The sequence below is a fragment of the Propithecus coquereli genome, unplaced genomic scaffold (assembly GCF_000956105.1).
Source record: "Propithecus coquereli isolate 6110/MARCELLA unplaced genomic scaffold, Pcoq_1.0 Scaffold10, whole genome shotgun sequence".
Classification (NCBI taxonomy): Eukaryota; Metazoa; Chordata; class Mammalia; order Primates; family Indriidae; genus Propithecus; species Propithecus coquereli.
Genome location: NW_012133858.1, coordinates 10,978,690 through 10,997,788, shown reverse-complemented (window position 1 = coordinate 10,997,788; position 19,099 = coordinate 10,978,690). Strand labels below are relative to the sequence as shown.

Here is a 19,099-nt window from a genome sequence, read left to right as displayed (position 1 = left end):
TTCAGGATCACAGTGGCATAAGAGGCAATTTTCACGTGCCCTATTTTAAAAAGATCAGCTTTTTTCCTGCTTTTTCTTTTGTGGGCAGGAAGGCTTTGTCAGAAAAAACTAAAGTTTGTGCATCCGAGCTACAGTCCACCTCAAAAAGATTAAAGCCCAAGGAGGCCAAGAGACTTGTCCTGAGTCTAGTGCTCCAAGTTAATCAGAACAATGATACCATCAATTAACATTTAATTTTAACATTTGTTTGAAAAAAACAAGATAATTTAAGCGAATCTCTCTTGTATGTCTGCATCAGGGGCCAGCGAACTACAGTCCACAGGCCAAATCCAACTCAACACCTGTTTCTATAAATAATGTTGTATTAGAACACAGCCACCCCTGCTTGTTTACATATCGTCTATGGCTGCTTATGTGCTGCAACAGCAAAGTTGACTAGTTACAACCGAGACGGTCTAGCCCACAAAGCCAATTTACTATCGAGCCCTCTACAGGAAATGTTTACCAACTCCTGCTCTATAGGATATCCAAACTACCAGGGAATGAATACATGAATAACCAATGTGACAGATCTCTCCCCATTCACTCCACAGGGCTCACCCCAGCACTTCACCTGTGAACGGTGCTCTTTCCTATCATTTGTGTTTTGCAGTGTAGAAACACATTTTGTTAATTAAAGTTTTAGGATATATGTTCAAACCAAGTTGGACAATGCCATTGGATACTGATAGCACCTTTAGAAAGCAAAACTAAGAAAATGAACTTACCTGTATTTGTAGACCTCACAGTACCAGGGCTGCTGCTTCACATAGAGAAATGCAAAGATCTGCACAATGCAGGAGAAACAGGAATTCAAAAAGACTGAGAGCAACAAAGGGGGAGAAAGGAGCTGTCCTGCTGGTCGATATGGAGCCAACTTTGGGTAGGCATGAGTTGAACTCACTGAAAAACAAAGGCATTTTTTTCCTGTTACAATTTTATTGTTAAGAATTAAAGATTGAGATGCATATCATCTTGAGTCTTGCATTGGGATTCAGGTTCAGCAAACATGAATTGAAGGTTTACACCTAGGTAAGCACATTGCCTAGTTGTTATCCAATTCTACCAGCCTTCGTTTTTTACATGCTTTGGTTTCATCTTCAGAAATGAAAAATAATGGGTTAAAGAGTTCTGTAATTAATACATTTACGTGTCACATGGTGCAAATATTTCCTCCATAACCAGAACTGACAAGGAATGGTGTGTAAAAGAGGAAGATGGCCTTCCACATGGGATAAGCAATACTAATATTATCTTTCAGTGGTGATGGGAAAGTGGAGAGTTAGAATGAAGAGAATAAGGAGGCATCTAACCAGACTAATCTTCTTATGCTGAATATTTTTTTAAAGAGCACTCACTCTATTGTTCATTAAGCCAGGATTTTCTGAGCACATCTATGTGTCAGGCACCATGATAGATGCTAGAGATGTGTTAAATGCCTTCCAGGATATGTGTGTGAATGCAGGACTGCTACTGCATATTACATTTAGTTAGGGAAAAGAACACATAAATTTAAAAATCTTGCTTCTAGATAAGAGTGTTAAAATATATCGTATTTTTGATCCCAGGTTTTTTTTAAGTTTAAGGGTTTGGCAATGGGCAGAAATATAAAAGAACAACTATTAAGAAAAAGATGACTGCATCCTCCTTAGAAGCTGCATATTCTAACAAGGCAATGAAAATGCAATGTACTTTACTTCTCAGGGAGAGCAGGAAAGAATCATGGGGAGGTCAGGAATTAGAAATATCACATTTAAATATTGACATTATAGTCATGTTGCAGTTCCTGTCTTCATATCTGTCACCTCTTTCCTTTTCACAGCTTATCAATGGTTCCTTTGATGTATGTAAAGAAGAAAGTAGGGTATGTATGCTTAAGTTTGTGTGCATACATATATGGGCAGGGTGGTGGAATATGGGTGTCCAATTTGGGATAATGAAATTCTAATTTCAATGTGTGTTCTGGGGTAATCACGTACACTCTAACTCTTCATTTTGTCATGTATAAAATGAGTGTGTTAGAATGTCTAAATGGTATTCAAAGGCCCTTTCACCTTGTTTATTCTAAAACTCTATGATGAAGACTTTATGTTTACCATTTCAATTGATGTTTTTGTGGCAGGGCGCTGGGCTAGAGGCTATAGGGTATGTGGAGGAGAAGGACATCTCACCTGTCCTCAAAGAGTTTGAAGTTTAGTGAAAGACACAGATTGATTGTGTAATGAAGAATTTGGCTGACCTTTGATCCCAGTTCCTGGGATGTAGCCTCTAAATCTTTGGAATTTCCTAAATGATAGGAGTATCTTTCTTATCCATGGTGGGTCTTGATAGTTTATGCTAACAAGATGACTGATGGTGAGTCTGAAGAGAGTTTGTTTTAACAAGATGATTCAGGAAGGGGGCTGGCCATGTCAAAAAGACCAACAATGTGATTAAAGGGTTGGGCTTCAAGCCACATGATATCATCCTGACCTCCAGAGAGGGGGAGGGCTAGAGATCAATTTCAACATCATGGCCAGTGATTTAATCAATCATGCCTACATAAAGAAACCCCAATAAAAACTCCAGACACTGAAGCTCGGTTGAGCTCTCCTGGTTGGTAGTACTCTGCCTATTGTCACTCATCTGTGTGCCAGGAGAGTGAGGTGTCCTGACTCCACAGGGAAAGGATGATAGAAATATCATGTTTGCAACCCCTCACAGACCTTGCCCTATGTGTCTCTCCCTTTGGCTGGTTCTGATTTATGTCCTTTTGCTAAAATAAAATTGTAATCATCAAGTATAGCACTTTCCTGAGTTCTGTGAGTTGTCTTAGAAAATTGTTGAACCTGAGAGCATAATGGGACCACCCCCAAATTTGTAGCCAACTAGTTAGAAGTACAGATGGCATGGACACCCCCAAACTTGGGGCCAGTATCTGAAGTAAGGGCATTCTTGTGGAAGCTATACCCTTCACCTGTAAAGTTTAGCCTAATTCTGGGTAGGTGGTGTGAGAAGCCATTGCATGGGTACACAAAGAGGGACACACAATGTGGAGGCTGGTAAATGCTGAAGAGACACATGAAGAGATTGTGCTTTAGTGTCACAGAAGGCAGAGACTGCAGTGCTTGGAGTTCTCTCTGTACTCCAGTAACCAAAGCAGAAGATAGCCATAGCGTTACTATAACAAAAAGCTTGTTGTGTAGTAGAGAGAGGTGTAATCACATCCCTGTGCATCTGGCTTCTACCTCTTTAGTCTTCTTTCTCTCTCATGCTCATTGTAGTTTCTGGCCTTTCTTTTACACAGTAACTGTGGTAGATTGAATTATTGGCCTCATAGTGGTAGAGTGTACTTTACCACTTCTTAATTTTGGGCTTCACTGTGTGACTTTCTCTGTCCAAAGAGACGTTAACAGAGACTTCAAGCATGATTGCATGGCTGGCCTTGCTCTCTGTCACCTACAATGAGAATATACCCTGTCTGTCCACTTGGCCTGGCCCCAGAATGAAAAATGTAGAACGGACTTGAATCAAATCCAAAGCCTGAACCAAGATCAGCTGATCTACATCATAAAGCAGATTGGCTCAGCTGAACCCACCTAGATCAGCTGAATGACAGTCAACCTACAGACCCATGAATGGGGAGAATGATTGCTTGGTGGTATAAGCCACTGAGTTTTGCGTCTGAGTTGTGACGCAGCATTATTGTGGAAATAGCTGATTGATACAGCGTCCTTACACAGAATGTTTTAACTTTTTCCATATTAGAGACTGCTAATACTTCTGACAGGGAATCTGTATACCTGACTATAAATAAAAATAAAAATAATGATTACCATTTCAGGACACCTAGTAGGTTCCTGAGGCTGTTCTAAGTGTTTTATAAACATTATTTTTATTTCCTTAAAAAGCAATGCAAAACAGGTAAATTTTACAGGTGAAGAAACTGAGATTCAGAGAAGTAGAGTCCCTTGCTAAAAGACCCACAGTTAGTGAGTGATAGAGTGGTGATGTAAACTCAAGTCTGTCTGATTGTAAAGCACTATGTTCTCTGTTCTTAAGCATATTGAAGTATGATGGCTCTCTTAAATTAAAAGAATAAAATGAAAAGTTCTGAAATACAAGCTTGGAAAGTACCACTGTTTATCAGCAGCCAAAAAAACTTTTCTGAATTGTCCAAGTTTCCTTAAAATGATGATGATATATGCTATTAGATTGCATGCATAGGAATGCAAACTTCTGAAGTGTTATATTTTATTTAAAATTAATCATTCCCCCTTCTGAGTTCCCACTGCACATTATTCATATTTTTGCTATAGTGTAGGGTATCTTGCATTAAATCTAGTTGTTTACATATGTACTCAGCAGACTGTGAGCTCCCTGAGAGAAGAAAACTTGTCTCATTCCACTTTCTGGCTCTTACTAAACTCAGCACAGGGCCCGCTGCACAGAACTTCACAGTTTCAAATTCTATTCTCAAAGTATAGTTTTTAATTATTTGTCATCATCTGGATACCATGTAATTGTGTTTCTCCTAAGTAGCTGGTTTACTTTATATCATGAACATTGCGAATCATGTAAGTCAAATTTCGGGAAGCTCAGGAGCCCATGTAAACTACATAAAAAATTTGAGTGTGCATCATGAGATTTTTAAGGTGAAAAGATCTATATATTTCATCAGATTCTTCAAGGGACTAAGACCCAGAAAAGGTTAGGAGTCATTGAAACACTGATGGGATGTATGAGATGTATTTTTCTAATTGATGAATCACTCCTACATCTCCTTCTCTGGATATGCCCTCTGCCAGATGCTGGAGTGGTTGGCTAAATGGAACTGAATTACATGAGCCCACCTTCATCCACAGAAATGACTGGCCTCGAGTTGGGCATCTAACCCAAGTGAGGTCAATAAGTTTCTCTCCAGAAGATTTGCAAGTAGGACAATGAGAGGCTGGGCTCACTAACTGTGGGAAGACAAGCGGATAGGTTATGGAGACTCAGTTCTGTTGTCATCTTTTGGGGTCATTTTCAAGGTGAATGAGTAGAAGAAGTCAGATCAAAACAGTAAGAATGGAGAGAAGAGGAAAGAGACCAGATAGCCACTTGGAAATAGAGTGATCTCCATTTTTGACCCTCGAGTGTTCTAGTCCTCCTCAAACCAGGATTTTTCAGAGTTTTCGTTTCTTGGGATTTTTTTTTAGAATTATATTTTTAAACACCCTTCTCCTCTATTTTCTTGATCTAATATAATTTGAGTGATCTCATTGAAAAGAACAGAGATGTGTCTAGAAAAATTTCCTTCAAGATGGCTGCTACACAGGTTGGAGTCGATTTGGACTTCAAGACATGCACTTTCCTAGTTGAATCCCTCCTGACTTCATCTTATTTTTCTTTTTGATTTTATCTTTAATGCATTATATTGTCTTGTGAGCTGCCTTCATATGTTGCCTTAAAACCTTCTGGGAACAAGGCAGGGTGTGTATAGATAAGTAAATAAATTAAATATGTGATGGCATTATCTCTTCCTAGTACTAATTCAGAATTAAGACTGAAAACCTTTACCTGGAACTTGGAAATGTATGAATCCTTGATGAGAGTACAGATTCTCCTTGACTTACAATGGGGTTACTTTCTGATAAACCCATTGTAAGCTGAAAATATTGTGGGACAAAACTGCATTTAATACTGTATACCTAACATCATCCTAGCTTAGCTTAGTCTACCTTAAACGTGCTCAGACATGTACATTAGCCACAGCTAGGCAAAATCATCTGGCAAAGCAGTACACTGTGGAGTATCTGTTGTTTACCTTTGTGATCACATGGCTGACGGGGAGCTGCAGCTCACTGCCACTGCCCAACATCCTGAGAGAGTATCATACTGCTTTCTACTGAACGTGTATCACATTCATACCATTGTAAAGTCAAAAATCATAAATCAAGACATCATAAGTCGGGGACATCTGTAATTTTACATGGATTGTCCAACTGTCAATGACTCCTAAGGGCTGCAGATGAATGTCCACAGTTCCCAGACTGGCAGTCAAGATTCTCTGTGATCTGGCCCAAATCACCTTTTCAAGTTTTATCTCCCACTGTTTCTTTTCACATACTCTACAGTGTGGTCAAATTAAAAACTCATGCACCATACTTGCCAGGTTTTTCTTGCTCATGCTGCTTCCTTCTACTTGAAATATCCTTTTTTTAGCAAAAGGTGTTCGAAATCTATCCATTCCTCCTGTTTTGATGTGAATGCTACTCCTTTCATGCAGCCATTCCTAGTAACTTTCTCTTTTGTCCATTGCTATCTCCTACCTAACCCAAGATTATCAAACACAATCTCTTCTTTCTCTGAACTCCCAAAGCATCTGCTGTTTTCTGGCACTCACTACTTTCAACTTGCATCTCATCGGTTCATGTTTGTGAATCCCCCAGCTAAACTCTGAACTTGAGCAATCAGCCTTTTCATGCCCCAGGCACCTATGTGGCTAACTCACAGTAAAGGATGAATGCTTATGTAAGAGGATGTTGCATGGGGCTTTCCTTGTTGCCTGGAGAATTTTGCTCATCTTCATATTTGAGGACAATGAATGGTAAGTGCCAATTTATTGTAAAGAGAGATGATAGTCATATCTCTACAGTACCTAGCAAGAAAGTGTCATATTGATTATTCAACTCTAAGCATGTCCCTCCCCCATTACCTATGTACAGTCTGTATAAGATAAAACTATAGAGATTATCAAGAGATTCTTTAAAGGGAATTGTTAAGAGCAGCATAAACTGTGTTCTTCTTCTCAGCATCACTACATCCCAATGAGGGGAAGTCATAAGTACCATGCTGGGAGAGACTAGAGGTGGTGCTGAGAGGGGACATTGGCCTTGCTCATTCCTCCTCTCTTGTAATAGCAGAGAGAAGAGGGGGCAAGCTTCTCATCTGCTCTCTGATATGTCAAGTGGAAGCCATGGAAATTAGTCAGGCTAGAATTATCCTGGAAGGAATCTGCCCAATGGGGCAGCCTGCTGGAGCTGGAGGGCCCACCAGTAGAAGGCTTTGTGGTATATACCACTAGGAGGCAGCTGCAGAAAGGAATTCTGTGGGGTCGGCAGGAGAGAGCATCACCATGTCAGGGTGTCCTCCTGTCCAGACCAAACCACAGGAAGCTCTCGAGAACTCACTGATGAGCCTCGCACACATTGCCTAAATGTAGAAGCCTGCCTTGCTAGAGGGCATTTGACAGGAGGGAACCACAATACCCCCTTGCATGGCATTCTCACCCACTGCGTGCCCCAAGCCATAGGCCAGGCTTGATCTAGGGGAAGAAAAGCTTTCAACTGGATGAAAACATGAAATGTTAATTTATAATATAGGGACTTTTCACATCTGAAGATGAGATCACTTTAATACTTGGAATTGACCAGAAAATGATCTGCCTGTGGGATGACTGAGCTTGCAGGAAAGGGAAAACTAGGGTGTTTGAAACCACAGGGCAAAAAACAAACAAAAATAGATGTTTCCTGCCTCTATTCTTCCCTTCACCAGTCTCCCCTGAGTTCAGCTTATTTACTGAACCAGCTACAGACTGTTGAATAATAGTTGGATAAAGTGTTGACATTTTGATAGAACATTATGTTTCTGGTTTATCACCTTTCTGAGGCTTTTTTTTCTCCTAGTGGTAATAGTGGTCCTGCTCTGGGTCTTGCCAACACCCACACAGAGCCCACTCTGAGATGAGAGGCTGAATTTCCACCAACTGGCACGAGGCTCAATAAGCTATTGCTGTGGGCATTAAAATAGCTTCACTACTGTGGGAGTCAAATCCATAAGTATTACTTAATATCATGGAATTGAGTGTACACAATCCCAAAATAACTTGCTCACAGTCATATAGCAATTCTAAGGCAAACCTGGAACTACCATCCATTATTGTGGATTTCAAATGACATCAATCTACCTGTACACATTTTCTGATTCTCTTCGAGTGCTCACCAAGTTAGTCTTCTCAAAAGAAGAAAAAGAGAAGAGGTGCAGTGTAAGATCATTCATCTTGTAATGAGTGCTTAGTGTGCCCTGGACTGTGATGTACACTCTGCAAGCATCATTTTATCTGATCCTGACAACTCTATGAGGACATTTTGCCAAAGGTCACAGAGGTAGGGAATGGTGGAGAATGGCCACCGCCTTTGCCTCCATGCTACTGCCTGCTAGCTTAGTTCTTGGAACCTCCTGGTGGTCCTTTTTCTTTTTAGCATCATTCACAAGTAAGTCATACAAATTGCTTAAAATAAAACATTATAGAAGCAATTTCATTGATTAAAAATTATCCAGTTGTGTGAATATTAATAGCACATAGAAAAATATTTTAATGGGCTACGAATAGACATTTCAACCCTAAGAATCAAAATTAAAATTAAAGTACTTACATCTCTGATACTGATAAATTTTGTGATTGGGTTGATATACTATATGATTTCAATATCTGTTTCATGTTTTAAGATGCTGCATGCAATTCTCAAGGTTATTAATATCCTGCATTGCCTGATATTTTATGTGTTAGTTTTCATAACACTCCCATTGTTGAACAAGGGAAAAGAGACGACAATGCCATCCTTTTTCTTTGCTCTCTGGTGAAGGCTCCTTTCTCACTTATTAAGAGTTGGCATCAAGCCCTGAGTTCCTTGATAGGAAATACTGTATCAGTGTCATCTCAAAGGAAGGAAATGAGCAATAGCTGCTGTGAGCCACACCTTGCTTTTGAGAGAATTCCACTAAAATAAAATGCTAGCATTTGTTCTCACACATCAAAGACCCAGCAAAAATCTGGTTTCATGTCAATGTGAGGCATAGCTGAATAATGAAAAGTGACCTTTGGGTTTAAAAAAATTCCCTTTCTGGATTTCTTGTTCATTTTTGTATGTACAAGACACAAACCTACAAGGAACTCAGACTATGTTGGCAATTTTTTGAGGCTAAGAGCTATTCATTATCAGGATAGTTTAATGCCAAGTCTGAGGATTTCAATTCCTAATTTACTCCCATGGCCATTTTCAAAAAATTCATAGAAAATGAGGTTTTAGTAATTAGACTGTCTCTTTCTAAGAATTTCTTGCTTGTGTGAGTACTTCTAGAATTTCATAGATAAATAAAAATAATACAGTTTACTTTCCCAAAGAGCTTACTTGTTAAACAGACCATCAAAGTAATGGCTATATCTTGCATGAGATACTGGTAATTCCCAAATAGTTGTAGTTGCTGAAAAGGAAAGAAAAGGTAAATGTAAGTGTTACTTCTGCCATTGTACTATAGCTTTGTTTTTTGCTTTTTTTAATCATTCCCAATGCTCTTTTTTTAAGCAGTTAGGAAGCAACTATTATTTTTCTTCCCTTTTCGGGAAGAAAATGACTTAACCTAAAATCATTAGCATCTCTTTGGATAGAATGAGACTAGATCACTACTTTCCCAGTGTTTAGCTTAATTTCATATTAGCAACAAAAGTCAGTTGGGACCCACCCTGCACATTAGTTCTGGCAGCTGTAGCCTCAGCCCAGGCAGTTGAATTCTCAACATCTGGTATTAAAGTTTTAAAGTTCCCTTGGAAATTTCAAATTTAAAATTTAAAGTCAGGGTCTCAACTCATTCCACAGGTGTTACTCTTTTTCCTTACCCATGGATTGAGTTTACAACATAGTTCTCTTAGAGTCCATTCACTTTCACAAACTGAACAAGGACCTCTACTCTAAGTTAGCCCATTAGGACGATGGTTCCTAACTCCATCCGTGGAGACTTTGGAACTGAAGTTCTGCTTTCACATTTTTGAAAGGCTGCAATCAGTTTCTCAGTGACCCTCTCAACCTCCAATTCTTTCTCTGTCTTCTTTACCTTTCTTTCTCACATCTTTTTCCTTGTTTTCACCTGAGTGTGGTAAAATTATATATATTCAGGATGAGATGGAGCAGGGAGAAATTTCCAATAGCAGCTTTAGTTTTCATTCTAGGAATAGCTTTCATGAAACTATGGAGGACTCTGAATATCAGCCAGCCCAACTACCCAGAGGCGGATTTTGGCCAAGGACAAAACCTAATTTCTTTTTTGGGTGGAGGCAGAACTTGAATCCAGGTTTTCTGATTCCCATTCCAGTTCTTGTCTCTCTCCATCTGGCCACCCTTGAGCCTTCTGCGTGGTCTTTGCAAGCAACAGCCGATGGGATGCCACAGTGCTGTAGTTCTCTCATTCACCTCAAATCTCCCAGAAAAGCAATAAAATAATTCCCTCCCTGAAGTGTTCCTTGGGACTTTTGGATCATTTTACTGTAGAGTGAGTAGTGACTGGACTAATGAAGATTACTTTCAACCTGTACAGAGTTCTTCTATACAGCTAATTAATTTTTAAATGGTTATTATTATCATTTAATTTTAAGAGTCTTTTTTTTTAGTTTTCAGGAATTGGTGATTCTTTACTAATGATATGTCTAACTGCTCCATTATGGGAGGATTTTAGCATTCTGGTCCTTCAAACTTAAATTTAAAAACTTTTCTTCCTTTTTATCTCTTCTTAGTCTTTTGCCAAAAATATTCCACAGTTGGAGACTGATCCATTTCTTGCTGGATTATATTTAGGCTGCTCTGAAGCTATCTTCATACTCCAAATAAAGAAACAAGGGCTTGGAGAGGTCAAGAGTCTCAGGTTATCCAGAGAAAACAACACCCTAGAAAACTGATCCACATCTACTTATTTCTAGCTCCACATTTCATGCACAGTTTTAGTAGATTCCCGAGTTTGCAGGCACCTATTTTGAGAAATGTCATTTATTTATAAAACATTAAATTCTGTGTAGGAGCCACGCCCTGAAGAATAAACCAGAGATGTAAATGCAATTAGAACTGGGACAAAATGATTTAGGTTCATACCCAATAGAGCAGCAATATGCCGATAAATTCGATTATGCCGTACATGGTCAAGTATTTAAATACCCCAAAGGATGAAACCAGAGCAGCTCGGCCTTCTCTGTTTAAAAAGAAATAAAAATAACTGGTTACGTATGACACACATCTCCCAGTCTCTTTTATATTTCAAAAGGAGTTAGAATTTTAATAGCCTGTTGATAAATATTCACTTAATCATTAATCCACCCTCTCATTTACTTAATCACTCATTCATTCTCCCATTCAATCATTACCTCACTCATTGATTCATTGACTCACTTTTATTTAGGCTCATGAAGTCCCTGCATTGTGCTAAGAGTCATGGAGGATATAAAATCAATTAGTCATAGTTCTTGTTCTCAACAAGCTTTCTGTCAAGTGAGATTACCGCGTGTATCATAAACACAATACGACATTACGATAAGGTACAAAATGTCAAGCATGGAGACTTGATTGTGACCCATCACATCTTAACAACACAAGCTTCCTGGGAATCATAGTGTGTGTGCTTTAGGGGCCCTTAGAGACTTAAAGCCAAAGGATGGGTGTTCTCACATTTTAGAAAGTGTGGCTGTGACTCTTATATTTGAGATGAAGTGGGTTTTGTTGGCTTCAATATTCTGGGAAGAACCCTGGGTAACAATCTGAGCTGGTGTGGAAATCAAGACTACAGTAAAAATTGTAGCTTAAAAGGTAGATATTCCCCCTTTCAAAAAATTCCATTTTAGATGTTAATCCTTTAGTGGAGGTTTTGTTGGATGGTGGATTATGAAGGTTAAAAGAAGACAATGTGAGGTAGCAGTGCTCGAAGTGGGCGTGAGAACTCAGCAGACCCATCCTCCTGCAGCCTCCTCATCAGGGATGAAGCAAATCCACATGGAAAGTGATCCCAGTGACAAGGATATCTGCTCTGCTCAAAGGCTTTGCCAACAGAACAAGGACATGAAAAGGAAAACCTAAAAGCCAAACTACTAACCACTTTATCTCAGGCAAGATGAGAGGGTTAGGGCGGGAGATGGGCCAGGTTGCTTTGGGCAGATGTTTGTCACCAAGCTGTGAGGTGCTCTCATTTGTTTTTAACACAGAGGATGGAGCAGAGGACAAGCTGAGAAGGGGCAAGTATGGGAAACCTGGATCATTTTCCAACGTCTGATATAAATATTGTGATTTCATCCTTTTTCTGCAGTTGTATGTATTTCCAGGAAAATTCCAGATTCAAAGGAAAGTGCAAAAAAGCCCACTGTAAGTAAAGGATAAAGGGTGTTTGTGTGGGCCTCCAATATTACTGCTATTCCTAATGATTATGAATTTTAAGTAGCTCACACATTTATTTATGCATTTCACAAACATTCATTGAATGCTCTAATGTACCCAGCTTAGTGCTAGGCACAATGGTTGATAGAGAAATCAGTAAGACATACTCCTTGCCCTAAAGGACTTGAACTAAAACAACAAGTAAATCATGGTTCAAAAGATGAAAATGAAAACCTGCTGATCTGGACCTATGCATCTGAAACTACCTCATAGGCTCTCTGGAGTGCTTTCTTAGGAATAAGTATGCATCAAGGATAGCAACAGTAAAATGAGCCTAACAGAGCCAAACCATATCTAATTTTTATGAATCTATGAGATATAAAAGCAAAGAGTTTCTACCCCGAAGTCTTACTAAGCCATCTGCCACTAGAGAAATTTGACATCATGACTTGTATTCTAAAACAGTATACTGCATTCATAAACGCATTGTGCCACATGCATCAGGAAGAGCATCTGAAGTTCAAATGCTGCTGCATTTTGAATAGATAAAGTAGGCACTTTGTGCAACTACCTAGGAGGTCAAACTCCCTGCAAGGGGTCCACACCCAGCTCTCCAACATTACTGCCACAATACCCCTCTGAGAAGTCTTCCAGTTCAGTTGGGCTAACTGGCCCCTGTGTTCTTCAATTACAACCCAGTTTCTAAACATGGCTCTCTCACTTCCTCCACCTGGAATTCCCTCCCACATCCTTTCTGTTTATGTAAGTCCTAGCCATTCCTCATGTTGCAACTTTCCTGCTAAAACCTTCCCTTTTGGCTTGAGTTCTCACACTGCACCAGAACATTTAGTGTATTGTTTGGATGTTAATTTATTTAAAGCACCTTTCAATCATCAGGCATATGATTCTCTGTGATGTGGGAGATATATATATATACACATATATACACACACACAGATATGAAATGGAAGTCCTGCAGGGCAAGGCTCTGTCTATTCTTTATTTACCACGTTTCCAAGCACAACATTTATAAAGAACTCCGTGAGTCGTATTGATGATGAAAAGCATGAAATAGGAAGAGAGTCCAGAGCACTATCATTGTGTAGTCACCATGACCCCATCCAAGGTTAAGGCAATAGAGATAGTAAGCAAAGGGCTTGGAGAGACTCTGCCAACACAAATCAGTAAAACATGATAGTTAGGAGTGAAGAAGAGGACAAAATAAAAGTACTCTGAAGTTCTGAACCTCAGTGGCTGACTCTAAGGACCAAATTGTCCTCAGAAGTAGGGAACATGGGAGTTGGGAAGAGGAGCTGCTTTGGAGACAGGGGAAGTAATGAGGTTTGAGGTTGTGGAAGGACATAGGTGCAGACACCCAGAACCAGGCAGTGAGCCCGTCGGTCAGGGAGCTGTGTGAAGCTATCTTGGTGATATGCATTCAGCCCGGACATGGAACTTCTTCGGTCTGGCACCTTCAGCTTGGTGATTCCTGCCAGTAACTTGTTCATTCTCATGCACAAAGGGACATGCTGGAGAACTTCATGGTTGTTTTTTTTGTATAAATCTCAAAATTGGGGATGCCTTTTAGACCACTGGCCATGAAGATGGCCATAAGTTACCCCAAAGTGCTATAGGAAACAAGAGGGGGATGAGATTATGAATAAAATATAAAACCTAATGTTTTATTCTTAACTACATTTAAAATATAAGTGGAGATAAGATCAGAAATGAGAGTGGAGTGGAGGTGAAGGAGGTATCCTGTGAAAATAAACAGCTCTTAATCCTTTTCCCTTCCTTGACCATTGCCAATCCATTGTAATAACTTTTGTGTAAACATTTTGAGTATTCGCTAATCTTCATTTTGGAGACATACGAGAGTACTTGGGGAGGCTACCTAATGGAGTGTTCCCTTTCGGCTTCCTCACTCATCTCAAACTCCAAAGAGAAATGTTCCAGGAAACATCCAACATACAAATAAAGGAGAGGAGGAGTAAGAAATGCAATCAATGTTTAAATATCAAGTCAAGCTTTCAATTGTCCACAAAACACACTCATCTATCCTTTAAGGCTCAGCAAAAGTCACCTTTCTGCAGCTTTTATCAGCAATCCCAAGCAGCACTAACGGCCCCCTTACTTGGTTCTCCAATAGCACTTCACCATTACCTCTGTCGTGGCATTCATCCCCTTAAGTTATAGTTGAATTGTGTCTGTCTCCAGAACCAGACATAAGCCGGTTGGTCATGGGGTGGAAGGGAGAGAAGCGGCTTACCTGATGAGATGAGGCACACACTCGATGTTGGCAGTTTTCGAGGTGAAAGGGGATGCCACGGATGCTTCCTGCTCTGACAGCGAGATGCCCACATGAGCCATTTTCAAAGCCTGGAATGATAAATCCATGTTACACCCATGACTCCTCAGGCAGGCTTAACTCTTCAAACACCAAAAGACTTCATATTATAGTGATGTACCCTTCCAGTCCTGGGTCTCTGTTTATGCTGTCCCTGCACCTGGAATACTCTCCCTCCCCTGATCCACAAAGTCACCAACTAAAGAGGCACCAACTAACAGTAATCCAGAATTAGCGGAGTGGGGGGGGGGCGGTGTATGTGTGTGTGCATGTATGTGCACTGCCTGTGGGGGGGTAGATGTGATAAGGAAATGGAAGCACTCATTCCAAAAGGCTATTAAAAAGATGACGGAATTTGGATGGACATTGATTGGGGACGTTCACCCTCTCACTTCTTACACTTAGCAGGCCATCTTCATGAACCATGGGGAAAGAGATCTAATCCCACCTTCCCTAGTCTACCTGATCCAGTCATCCAACTAACTGCTGGGATGCAGAATGGAACATACAGCATCTTCACCGGACACATCACAGACTCCTTCCAGCATATGTGTTGCCTCACAGAAATAAGGGGTAATTCATTTCTCATCAAGACTAAAATGTCTCCAGAGTGTGCACAAAGGACTCTAGTCAATAGGTAGGCCAGCATGCCTCTAACCCTATAAGAATTGTGTGCACATAAAAGGAGATTTTGTATATCTGTAGTTATATAGAACTATTATAATAGAAAGTTCCTGGCACCATGGCTGATACATACTAGATTCATGCTCAATAAATATTAGGACACTTCCTTCTTCCTCTTTTCTCCTTTAACATTTTTTTTTTATCTCTATTATATAACTTATGACCATCTACTTTATGTTAGGGTTAGTTTTATGTGTGATTCTTTCCCCCATCAGACAATAAACTCTTTAGAGATTATGCCATTTTTAGCTTTTGATTTCTTTGTTTTGTTCTAAATTCCACATAATTAATGAAAATGGGTCCTCATTCTAGATTTGAAAGAGTAGGCTAACAACTAGCTTTTTCTCATGAAGCATAAGGCAGAATAATTCTTAAGAAATCTCTAATCATAAATATAGTTTTTCACAGAAATTTGGAAAAAAATATTTGAGGAAAGTAAAACAAATACCCAGATCTTAAATATCTATTAAGTGTTGGAAACACAAAGCAATCTTCCTTAATTCTTGTCCCATAAATTTGCTACTAAAATATTTCCTTATGTACATAATCCTCAAGGTAGACTATTGTGTTTCCATCATATCTTTAAAACTCAAAATATAAAACATGCACTACCCTTCTATTGTGTATGAGAAATAATTTGCTGAGAATCATTTTATTCAATTTTTGCTTTGGTGCAAAATAACCGAATAGTTTGGTCTAGGATTTTACTGAGGGTAAGAGTTTTGGGGTAAAGACAGTTTTTAAAAACTAACCAGAGAGAGAAAGTCTGGCAGCAACAAATACAATTTACACAAAATTCAAAACTTTAATCGTCAGTTTCAAACTTTTTCTTTACTATGACTTTACCAGCTGTGTGACCTGAGGCAAAAAAAAAAAAAAAAAAAATTCTCTTCCCTTAGACTTCATTCCCTTATTGATAACATGAAAAATTTAAACCAGCTATTCCTGTAAAGTTCCTTTCAGGTCTGAAATATGGAAGCCTAAGTAGCCTTCCCTTGTCTTTCTTGTTCTACAAATTGCCAGAAAACATCTGAAGTGACTCATCTCTCTTTACTCCTCTCCACTTCCAACCTGCACTCAGATCAAGGTGGATATAAATAGCAAAATGATCAAGTGGAAAGATAAAGAGACAGACGCAGGGGACTGCAGGGTCCTCAAAAGGGATATTAGTGAGCTGCCTGCATTAGCAGAAGTCATTTCTACTCACCCCACAGTCATTAGCTCCATCTCCACACATGCCCACGTAATAACTGCAGGGGAAGGGATGAAAAAACAATAGCTTAACACCTTACTTGAATAATTTCCATCACAACTGGACTCACATGCGATGTGTGTGTGTGTGTGTGTGTGTGTGTGTGTGTGTGTGTGTGTCCCCTGAACACAGGTGGAATCAGGCTGAAGGAAAATGTCTTTGAGAGACATATTCCCAGAAGAAAAAGGCCACTGCATTATTTAAATTGTTTCAATCAGTCACATCAAAACGGTAGTGATCCTGACAAAGACGCTGGCGAAGACAGTGATCACACACTTCAAAAGAAATCCTGTTTGATTATATGCACCAAGGCCAAGCTCACAAGTATGCAGTCATGATTATAGCCCTTCCCACACTACCTAATAGAGTGATCATAACCTAATCCAGCTGGGTCTTTGTTGCTAACTGCCACTGAGAGTTTAGATTTCAGACACTGGGGTGAGAAACATTTGGGAAATAATTTAACAGATATAACTAGAGACATATACACATATTCTTGATGCATCTCAGAATGAAAATGAGAAAACAGGCTTCCTGTCTATATTAGTTTAGTATGTAAACACAATATAAATAGGAGAGTAAAAATTAAAGCTGCTGCCAAGAAAAGGAATTTCAGATGCAAGACACTGTCTTCTATTAATACTATAAGTAAACCATATGCTATAGGTGTTGACTAATGACAATGCTATTAAAAATTCAGCTGTATTTTTCTAAAAATAGATAAAATTATAAAATCAATAAGAGGTAAAAAATTGAGTTGTCTTAGGATTTTCTTATTATTTGTTGATACCTAAGAAACGACCACTTTTATAGGTATAAATGGTCAAACGTAAACAAATTCATATAGTTCAAACTAATATTGGGCTAGTGTACATGAACATCATCTTATAAACACTCACATGTACACGTAACGACTACCCACAGTTGTTAGAAAATGGCTTCCATTCTTCAGGCTTAAGCCACATATCTAGTCTCTAAATCACACCAGGAATATTAAATTTTCAAGTGTTTCCTGAATTCAGAAACAGAATTTGGACCTTACTCATATTGTTGATGACAAAAACATGAAGAGAAAGATTGGGAAATTGAGAGAAGACAGTTCATTCTGAGACAGCGTGTTTCTTCCTGAATTGATTTTTCCTTAGTGAAATATAGTTTTTCAAAATGAGGCATTTTAGTTGGTAAAAATTCTCAGGCATTTGAAAAAGGTAAAATTATTTTCTTCAGCCAATGTTATATAATGATCATGTGAATGAAATAGCCATTTTAGATGGTGGTTAGTTACCCAGCCTCCAGCATTATGGGAATTAATAGGTAGTTTTTGAGACTTCCCTATGAATGCTTGAATAACAAAAAACAAAATAAAATGAAAGGAAATTTCCTGATTTCACCTATTACCCATCAGCAATAATCTAAAATTTCTCTGCTCTATGTTTCTTTCCACTTTCTGGAATCTGCGGCTCAAAACTGTAACATTCCCAGCAAATAGTAGGTAGATCTGGTCTCAAGAAGAACCATTTCACTCCAATGTGACTTGGTCATCTGTATTTTTGAAGAAGGTAGGAAAAGACTTTCCCTTTACTTTGGCTTCTATAGCTAATCCTTGCCAGGGTCAGATACAGTCAAAATGCCATCCCACCTCTTGCTAAGAGGACCAAAAATTAGCGACATATCTTCTAATGCAGCGGTCCCCAACCTTTTTGAACATGAGAATGCTCATGGAAGACAATTTTTCCATGGACCGGGAAAGGTGGGGGAGGGTGGTTTGGGGATGATTCAAGCGCATTACATTTATTGTGCACTTTATTTCTATTATCATTACCTTGTAATATATAATGAAATAATTATACAACTCACCATAGGTTGGGGACCCCTATTCTTATGGATCAACCTGTAATAATTCCAGGTGATAACTCACACATTTCCCCATTTTTCTGATTCTAAGATATATAACCCATCCCATTATTTATTTTTTCTATATCCAAGCAGGAGATCTTTCTCAAAGACAATGCTTTATGCATCACAAAACCAATGCTTTTTGGTGTAGGCAGTTTCTAAATGGCCCCCAGTGATCCCCACCTCCTGTTATTCATACCCTTGTATAATCCACTCCCTTGAGTGTGGGTTGGACCTAGCTCCTAATGAAGAGAATACAGCAAAAGTGATGGGGTATCAGTTTTGAGATTAGGATATAAAAAACAATGACATCCATCTTTCTCTCTCTCTCTCTCTCTCTCTCTCTCTCTCTTTCTCTCTCTGGTTCTTCTTGCTTGCTCATTCATACGTAAGCCAACTGCCACATTGTGAGCTTCCCTATGAAATGGCCCATGTCACAAGGGACTGAGGGTGCCTATTGTCCACCAGCCCATGAAAAACTGAGGCTCTTAGTCCAACAGCTCACAAGGTACTGAATCCATACAACAACATATGAGTGAGGCTGGTGGCAGATCCTTTCCCCACTCAAGTACTGAGATGACTACGGTCCTGGACAACACCTGATTATGTCTTTGTGAAAGACCTTGAGCCAGAAGACTCAGCTAAGTCACAACTGGATTTCTGACTCACAGAAAGGTAAAATAGTAAATGGTGTTATTCTAAGCCACTAAGGTGTTGGGTAATTTATTA

The 19,099-nt window shown here is 39.2% G+C and overlaps 1 protein-coding gene across 1 annotated transcript in view; it reads right to left on the bottom strand.

Moving 5' to 3' along the window:
• ATP13A5 (ATPase type 13A5) overlaps positions 1 to 19,099 on the bottom strand; it is a 108,319-nt gene that overhangs the window by 21,159 nt on the left and 68,061 nt on the right. The window contains exons 22-26 of the mRNA XM_012640340.1: positions 16,430 to 16,472; positions 14,461 to 14,570; positions 10,923 to 11,019; positions 9,195 to 9,267; positions 768 to 942 (exon numbers count right to left, since the gene is read on the bottom strand). Coding sequence (XP_012495794.1) covers positions 768 to 942; positions 9,195 to 9,267; positions 10,923 to 11,019; positions 14,461 to 14,570; positions 16,430 to 16,472 — 498 coding nt within the window. The remainder of the gene's footprint in view (positions 1 to 767; positions 943 to 9,194; positions 9,268 to 10,922; positions 11,020 to 14,460; positions 14,571 to 16,429; positions 16,473 to 19,099) is intronic.